This window comes from Rhinopithecus bieti, unplaced genomic scaffold, assembly GCF_001698545.2.
Source record: "Rhinopithecus bieti isolate Rb0 unplaced genomic scaffold, ASM169854v2 scaffold_56975, whole genome shotgun sequence".
Lineage (NCBI taxonomy): Eukaryota > Metazoa > Chordata > Mammalia > Primates > Cercopithecidae > Rhinopithecus > Rhinopithecus bieti.
In genome coordinates this window covers 218,910-228,101 of record NW_016823127.1, presented here as the reverse complement: position 1 = coordinate 228,101, position 9,192 = coordinate 218,910, and the positions used below count along the sequence as shown (strand labels likewise).

The following is a 9,192-nucleotide window of genomic DNA, read 5'->3' as shown; positions in this document are numbered from 1 at the left end:
TTTTTTTTTTTTTTTTTTTTTTTTTTTTTTTTTAAATCTCAGAAACTCAGTTGGGTGTTCGAAAGAATGTTTATGTTTTATCCACTCTTTAAGTATAGACAGAAGGTTAGCAGGTTTCATGCCTCAGACCTGGGTTCCATTCTCTCTGCCTCTGAGTGATTTTGCAGAGCATCGCCACCCCACAACTCTCAGGCCTCGCCTTGCACCTATCCAATGGGGCTAATCATTCCCCAGCCTCACCTCATGGGGATGCTCATGGAGATAAAAGGCATGAGATTGAGGGGGTAGAGGCGGGCGGCAAGGGGCTGGACATTGTCCCCTGGAATTTCCAGTGGCATCCAGAGCTAGGCACCTATGTCCCTGGTGGTGCTTCCAGGATGGCTGGTGACCAGTCATCTCAGAGCTGAGGTGCACTAAGGGACAAAGACCCTTCAACAGACTTCTCCAGCAGTGCCTGTATGGGCAGGAGCTCGCTCTGAGCCTTGAATCCATAGATGAAAACCCCTCCAGGACCCTATGGCTGATTTACTCCCTTGTCCTAAACCGAACTCATCTTCCCTGCAAGCTGTGTCCTCCAGCAGCTTCTCCACCTGAGAAGAGTGTACCCACTCACTCCTCTGCCTATACCACATACCGAGGTGCTTCTTCAAAGCGGCTTTCTTTCTTTCTTTTTTTTTTTTTTTGAGACGGAGTCTTGCTCTGTCGCCCAGGCTGGAGTGCAGTGGCCGGATGTCAGCTTACTGCAAGCTCCGTCTCCCGGGTTTATGCCATTCTCCTGCCTCAGCCTCCCGAGTAGCTGGGACTACAGGCGCCCGCCACCTCGCCCGGCTAGTTTTTTTGTATTTTCAGTAGAGATGGGGTTTCACCGTGTTAGCCAGGATGGTCTCGATCTCCTGACCTCGTGATCCGCCCGTCTCGGCCTCCCAAAGTGCTGGGATTACAGGCTTGAGCCACCGCGCCCAGCCAAAGAGGCTTTCTTACAAGCTCTCAAAGGCAGTCCCTCACCAAATCCTAAATATTCCAAACAGCCCTCCACTCTGGCCATTTCCTGTTGTCCCCACTGCCTCAAGCCTCATTATCCTCACCAGGGTCATTTCAAGTCTCGCCCTAGAGTGGCCTCTGTTCCTCCTGGGACTCCCTCCTGAGCTCACAGCTTACCTGGCTGATGCTCAGAGCATGTGGATGTCTGGAGGCCAGGACGGGGCCTCTCCCCTGCCGCTTCCTTTGTGACCCCACCGCTGTGGATCAGGTGTCCTTGTGCTCAGCCTCTGCAGGCCGCCAGGCTTTTTTGAAGTCTGTCCTCTCAGAAGCCAGCAGCCTGAACAAAGAGCACGTAGAATCAGCTCACAGGCTTGTTAGCTGGCTTGGGAGGGGGCTGGGCAATTTGACGTGGCCTCTGTCACCTACCTATTCACTCCAGGCATGGCTTGACATGGACCAAAAAATTTCAACTTTTAGCTTTTAAAAAGCTACCAAGAGTCAGGCACGGTGGTTCATGCCTGTAATCCCAGCACTTTGGGAGGCTGAGGCGGGCGGATCATGAGGTCAGGAGTTCAAGACCAGCCTGGCCAACATGGTGAAATCCCGTCTCTACTAAAAATAGAAAAATTAGCTGGGCATGGCGGTGTGTGCTTGTAATTCCAGCTACTTGGGAGACTGAGGCAGAGAATTGCTTGAATCCGGACCCGGGAGGCAGAGGTTGCAGTGAGCCGAGATTGTGCCACTGCACTCCAGCCTGGGCCACAGAGCAAGACTCTGTTTCAAAACAAACAAACAAACAAACGTAACCAAGTAATTTTGCAAAAACAGTCATCCTCATCCGATCCCATTTTATCCCCCACTCCTTAGCTTGTCCTAGCCCTGAGCTTCACCCCACCGCTGACCCTTAGCCCTGGGAGGAGGTCCAAGAATAGGACAAGGAAGGGGTGGGGCCAGGCAGGCACCCCCGCCTCTCTAAGCCCAGTCGGCTCACTCTTGGGCAATTGCTTGGTCTTGCCCAGTCCTCATCACAAACTGTTCAGTTCCTCGAGAAGTTGCCACGGCCTCCTCACTCATTAACCTTCAACTAATAAGGAGACTTACCTGCATAGCAATGGCAGGACTTGTGATCTGGAACATGGTGACTAATTTCGGCATGCACGTGCCTCACACGGGCTGCCCCATGTCCTCATTCCCAAGAGCCTGGGGTTCAGGGGCAAACAGATAGGGCTGGGGTGAATGCTGACTCCCCTTCTTCAAGTGTGTCCCCTTGGGCAAATGAACAAGTTGATGACTTCGCCTCTTTGGCCTCCTCCTTCCCATGACATCTGCTCATAACTCATGGGCTCGCTGGGCATGGGTGAGGGACATGGGCTAGGGCCAGTGATGTGCTCACCAGGGCTTGGCCGATAGTAGGTGCACTGATAATTCGGGGTTTAAAAAAAAAGTACAAATGAGGGCTTTCTGGGAGCAGAACACCAAGACAGGTGTTCAAGATGACAAGGAGGTGGCCATGAGGTGCAGCAGTAGCACTGAGCAGGACCAACCCTGGCTTACTGGCTGCCCTGTCAGTGCTTCACTGTGGGTCCCTTCCCACCCACCTGCCCAGTGGCATCCCTGTATCTGGGACACGTACACACTCCCATTTGTACTGCTGGCTCCTGCCTGGCCCGGGCCAGGCCCACTGGTAATGCTCAGAGGCAGTTGGTTGATTGCACTGAGCTCCAGGTCTACCTCTCAGCCACTCCCAAGCCTCACTGTCCCCACCAGTACAGGAAGAGGACTGAGCTTGATGACGGAGATGATCTGGGCCTACCATGTTCCAGGCACTGAGGTGTGGGCAGAGAGGGGATGAAGACCCAGCCCTGTCCTTAGGAAGAGGGATGGACAAAACCTTAGGTCAATACCGAGGGAGGAGCCAGGGCAGGGCCCGGGAGGGCAGGTGGCAGGGGAGGGGCTTCAGGCAGAGGGAGGCAAGGAGGAGGGGGGGTGGGGAGGTAGAGGCTGGGGGAGACTTTGCACCTCAGCCATTTGCAGATGGCACACAGGCTGTGTTGAGCTGTGGGAGCTCTAGGCATTGCAGCCTGGAAATTAACAGCAGCGTCTGTCTGCACTGAATATCCCCAGCGCTGGAACCAGGCGTGACAAGGAAATAGATCGCATTCCTGCTTGCCTAGAGGCCGTGGTGCCGGGGCATGATCCTGAAGGCGGTGGGCTGCCTGACCCATATGGCACTGGTGTGGAAGACACAGGGGGCAGGTGCAGGCCAGGATGGAGACCAGTGGACCAGGCAGGAGCCACTGCCAAAGCAGAAGCACTCAGGACCCCAGGATGCAGGGCAGGGACACACTAGAGAAGCTAGACAAGAGGTGAGGTGGTGAGGAAGGGGAGACCAGAGCGCCACCCATCCGAGGCCTGGCAAATAGGTGGCCGCGGGAGGCATCGGGAGCTTGCAGGTGGAATGCCAGGCAGTCGGGGAAGGCATGGAAGTTTGCCTGGGGCTGCTGCTTCTAAGCCCACCTATGTGGGGAGAGGGTGCGTCATCTCATGAGAGAAGGCACATGGCGCCCAGAAAACAAACGCGAAGACCACCATTCTCATGATTGGAACACGTGGTACCAAACTGTGGGACCCAATGGCAGGAGTGGCTGGTGCCCCATTCTGGCCTGCTCTCTCCTGGGCTCGGGGACCACAACCCCACAGGCCCCTTCCTCTCTGTGGGTGCTGTGATTCCCACTGAGGGACAGGCAGTGGTGAGACCTCCACCCTCCCACTCTCACCTACCAGTTATTCTCCAGGGTCCAAGAAGCAGCAGGCATCTATTTCTCCCACCGAGGCACATGTGAGCTGGGGGAGTGTGGGAGATAGGAACCAGGAAGCAAGTGAGTGCCAGCGGTGGGGCAGGGCTTCCCCCTCTTCCCCTATCACTGGAGGGGCATGGGCCTGCTGTTTTTGAAAAGCCAGTCACAGCTGGAAGAAGACACAGACACACTCCAACCTAGGGGCAAGGCCTCAGCTTCGGAATGTGACAATTTATTTGGGGGGTAAAAGAGGTTTTTCACCCCCCTTTCCTGGCGTTGATACAATATTGAAGAGCAGCAGAACAAACGTACAAGACAGAGTAATCGGCACAGACCCACCCCTCCCCCGGAACCGCCGAATCCAGAATGGAGCCCAAACCCACACCCCCAACTAGGCGTCTTCTCCACCGGGGAGGGGCAGTGTGGACTGGGGGACCTGCCCCCCACGCCGGGGCGGCACCTCCGTTTCCCATCTCCTGCCAACCCCACTATTTTTCCATCTTTGACCACTGGAGGCAAAGTTTAGCCAGCTGGGAGCTGGATGGTTGAACCACATACAAAGGCAACAACACTTCATTTTAAAAATGAGAGAGAAAAAAGAGACAGTGCCCCTCCCCAAATATAGAGCTATATATGTATATTTTCTATATATAGAATTCATTCGTGCACAATTCATTAAATGAACTTCTCAAAAATTAAAAAAATTATAAGATACGTACTTCTTTAGGCCTTTGTGTTTTTAAATTAAAACCAACGAAAATAAGTCTCCCTCTCCACTCCCCCCAGCAGGAAGGGCGGCCGGAACGCTTCGCTCCCGCTACCTGGCCTCCTGCAAGAGGGTTCCCCCATGAGACCGTCAGTCCCCCTTTGCCTGGCTGACTACCTGCATACAGTAGACACTCACTGCTGGAGTGAGGCACTGACTCCTCCAAAGATTGCAGGAGGCGGAGGAGGGAACCACGAAGGCCTGGGAGGGGGCATCTTTGGCCCCCACTAACCATCTCCCTATTTCTGCATCCTGGTGACTGTCAGCAAGAGATGAGTCGGGGAGACCCTCTCCTGGAGTTCTAGCCCCTAATTCTGGGCTTTCTATATGACAGGACATGCAGATAGGGAAGAAACTAAAACCTTTCAATGTCTTCCTTTTTTCTTTAAAAGTGATTCCTCAAACCATCCCTGCCCCAAAGAGGCCGCCTTGGACAAGTGCATGGGAGCCCGGAAGTGGAACTGACCAGGTAGGGCTCCACTGTCCCGTGTGGGCGAAGTGCAAAAAAAAAAAAAAAAGAAAAAAAAGAAAAAAAAAAGAAAAACCACCACAAACCAAAATAACAAAATGACACAGAAAAGTGGGCAAAGTGGGGATGTGTCCTCTTGGGTCCCCAGAGTCCAGAGAGGCTGGTAGCAGCCCTGCCTCCTGGCCAACCCGGCTCCCTGTTGGGGCTGACCCTCCAGCCTTGGGCAGGCCCACCGGCCTGGCTCTCCTCCAGGACCTCCTGGCTCAGGGGCTCGCTGCCAGGCTTGTGCTGGCTCCAGGGCCTGGGCCCTGCCTTTTAAAGGGCTTTCCCCACAGGCCAAAGCATCCTGGGCTCTAGTCCCTGCCGCATTCCCCCAGTGAAGCAGCTGCGCTTCTCCAAAACCATTTCCACCTCTTGGAAAAGGGGCCATCCCCCCAACTCTGTCCCTCACACTGAAGCTGGGGACTTGATCATCACCTCTTCCCAGATCATAGGAAGGATGAGGCTCATTTTGACCTTGACCCCTTTGCAGGGTAAGAACAAAGAGGGGTTGTGGGCAGCTGGGGGCCCCAGTACCAGCAACCTTGACCCCCACCTGGTACTGGGCAGCTGCTCTGACACCAGCAGCGCTTTCTGAAGAGGCCTTGCTGCCCAATATACCCATTTTGCAGAAGGGCAAACTAAAGGTCAGAGTGGGGACCGAGACAGGGATGGGTCCCAACTTACCATCTCAAACCAGAGACACCAGACCTCACCTGTTTCCTATGATACTTGGGTGGGGAGGGGGTGGACTTAAGGGGAGATGACCAATGCCCCAACCAATATTGAACATGGGAGATTGGGCTTTGGGGGTTATTTCACATACAAAAATAAAGCAAACCAGATTGCAACTTCTGCTTGGTAATTAGGCAAACGGAAAGCAGCAAGGGTGGAGGAGGGGCCCATCGAGGCTGATCTCCCAAGGGAGGCAAGTGTGTGGGGGGCAGGGGTACTAGAGAGGGCAGGACGGAGGCCTCCGCTCACCCTCGGTTCCAACCACTTGGGTCCCCAGGGGCACTGCCCACCTCAAGGCGGTGTGCCTGGTGCCTCTTCACGCACCAAGGCCGGCCCGGGCTGCTCTGCTTGGAGCTCAGGCCAGCAGAAGCAGACTACCTGTGGCAAGGGAAATGCATTCCCTCTCCCCAGCCACCCCCAGAGCCCAGCTTCTTGCCTCCTGAAGCCTGCATCCCCTTTCAGGCTAGGGAGGCTCAGAGAGGTCGTGGGCTTTAGAGTGACCCATGGGGAGGGAAGTCACCCCCATAGGGTGGCGGCAGTAGGGACCAGATGCCCCGACTGCCAAAGCAACGGAAGCGAGCAAGAAACCAAACTGCCCACTCACCAGCCCCCTGGAGAAAATCACCAGTGACAACCCCCACCCTCCCAAACCTCAGCTTGCCGGGGCCTGCAGCTTGGGTTGGCTCCCCGGGGACCCGCTGTTGTCCTTCCCTTTGAGCAAGCATGGGTGTGGCGCTCTGGATCCAGGCCCTCTCCACCGTGCCTGCAATGCCAGGCAACCTGCCAGCTGGGTCCAGGCCTCTGCCCCATCCTGACATTGCCACCTCACCTGTGCAATCACTGCGTTACTATTTTTTCTTAAATATCTCTTTCTCCCCCCACCCCCCCATAGGAATCCCATAATATTTTTTTCTATTTATTTTTTTTTCCTCTTTTTTTGTTTTTGTTTTTTTGCAAAACTAATTCTTTCACTTTCCTGTCATAAAATCACCTCTGAAAACACAACTTCTTTACAAAAAAGTCACGAATGACACGAACTCTCAGGAAAACACATTTCTATGGTCTCTGGAAACACCTGTAACTGGCACCCAGGTGATCACTCACCTAGGGGAGGGGGCCAGGGGGAAATCACCTCCAAGGACAGAGGAGAAATACCAGCCCTTATTTGGGGGAAAAGCCAATTGGCACTTGGACGGCCACAAAGCCAACACACAGGGCAGGGCAGGGAGCGCCGAGGAGGATCAGCCTCCGCCCCGACCCTGTGAGGGTCCCCGTTCTATATCCCGGGGAGGGGAGGGCTAGGGCCACACTGCGGGCCCTGGCAGGGAGATTGGGAAGGAAGGCGACCTCCCATTCTTAGGACCAAAGGCGCTCGGGTTCTGATTGGCCTCCTGCCAACGTGCTTCTGAGGGAGGGGCCCAAGGCAGCACAGCCAGGAAGCCAGCTCCAGCCACGCCGGGAACACGCCACCCACGCACAACGGAGACCCGGGAAGTGGCCCAGGGCTGGCCAGTGGGGCACCTGGTCCTAATCCTGGGACGAACACCCTCATTCTTCTGGAGAACACAGCCCCTCTGGTCTCACCTTTGCCTGCCTGCCCTCCCAGGGCCCGGCCTAAGGCTGGGGCTGTGCCCTCTGCCACTGGCACGGGTGCCTCAGCTCCCTGGCAGCAGAGGGAAACAGAAGCTGCCCAGGACACTGGAGGCTCTTTGCTTCAGGCAGGCTGGGCTATGAGAAAGCCTCTGTGGTCAGAAGCAAAAGAGGGGCGGGGAGAAGCTAGGAGGCCCTCAGGAATGGATTCTTCAGCGTCCTCCCCAAACACCGGGAGGAAGGGGGAGCTTGGCAGGGGGTCTCCCTCTCTATCTCGGTCCCCACCATGCTGTGAAGGTCCGACAGGTTGGGCTGACCACCCCGAGGGCAGGGGGGTAGGGGGCATGGTGCCCCCAGCACACCCGGGCCAGGAGGGGAGGCCTGGTGACTTCCACAGCAAACCTCCAGAACCAAGCCTGGTCCCCAGCCCTACTGAGGCGAGGAGCGGTCCAGGTCTTCAATGCCCCTGTTCAAAGGAACTGTAAAGGATGCCACCCGGCAGCCTGGGGCCTAGCACCCAATGCACGTATGAACCCACGGACAAACACAGTAAGTGGGGCGGACGCACAACTGAAGTTTCCACGGCAGGTTCTCGTAGCACCTTTGGTCAAGAACTGAAGAGGCCTTTAGATGCCGGGAGGCTGCGGCCAGGCGCACCCTCTGCCAGTTCCTCCCACCGTTGAGGGGGTTAGGAAAGAGGGCTGGGGCAGGGCATAGGGGGTCTACTTAGGCCTCATCCAAAATCGAGCAGGGAAGACCCCGCCCTGGCCCAACTTCTGATGCCCTGGCTGATGTGAAGGGAGGAGTCGAGTCTGGCCTCATCCTCGGCCTCTGCCTGGGGCTTTGCCAAACAAGCAGGAAGCCCTCCTTCTGCCTAGGCATCTGCAGGAAGGAAAGGGACTGTGCCCACCCTCGGTGGGGGTCTCCTAAGGGCCCCACAGCTGTCAGGTTAGCACCGAGAAATCAGACGCCGCACAGGAGAGCAGGAAGCAAGCTAGAGAGACGGGTGGGATGTGGAAGGGGCAGAGGAACCCTAGGTTCTGGGGCTTTCCAGAAACCACCCAGAGGGCCCTACCATGCATGGGCAGGGGGTGTGCCCTTCCCCTGCCCCATTCCAGGAAGGCCCTTACCCCCTAGTTTTCTGGGACCCCAACTACCCAGCCCCATCCCTGGGTCAACACCGAGCCATTTGAAACAAGCAAAGCACAGGGAGAGAGGGCTGGGGGCAAGGGCGGGGCGGGAGCAAGAGTATGACTTCCGGCAGGAGGGCCCCCCCCAAGCCCCCCTCCTTGGTGGAACCCCCTCACTTGCTCGCCCCACTGCTGCCACCACCCCCAGCGGCGCCTGCTACCCCAGCAGCCACCTTCTCGAAATCCTCAGGGTTGCAGAATTCCTTGATTGTGACCGTCAGGAGGTTGCTGGTGACATCGGTGACGACCACATTGGAGCAGGGTGACATCTCGGGGCGCCAGTCCCCAGCCTCGGGCTCGGAGGAGGCACCGACGGGCTCAGGGGCCGTGGGAGGCGCCGGGCCGGCAGCAGCTGTGACCTCGGGCGGTGCCCGCTTGCTGGTGGCTGCCGACTCGGGAGGGAGGGACAGGTCGAGCACCTCCGGCTCGCGCCAGCTGGGGGCGGATGGGCTCACGGTCTCGGGGAGGAGCTTGGGGGGCGTGTCGTCGGGGTCAGAGGACTGTGGTGCAGGTGAGGGGCAGCCGGAGGAGCCGGAACTGCGGGCGTCGTAGGGGGTGGCGGGAGCGGCCAGGAGCAGCCCAGGGCCGGGGGCTGAGGCATCAGCCTTGCCAGCGGGCGGGGCA

The 9,192-nt window shown here is 57.0% G+C and overlaps 1 protein-coding gene across 1 annotated transcript in view; it reads right to left on the bottom strand.

Annotated features, from left to right (window-relative positions):
• Window positions 1-3,990: 3,990 nt before the first annotated feature.
• Window positions 3,991-9,192, bottom strand: part of CBX6 (chromobox 6) — a 54,807-nt gene continuing 49,605 nt past the window's right edge. Inside the window, exon 7 of the mRNA XM_017861256.1 lies at window positions 3,991-9,192. This exon is cut by the window's right edge and continues 3 nt beyond it. Within this exon, the coding sequence (XP_017716745.1) occupies window positions 8,682-9,192 (511 nt within the window). The 3' untranslated portion in view covers window positions 3,991-8,681.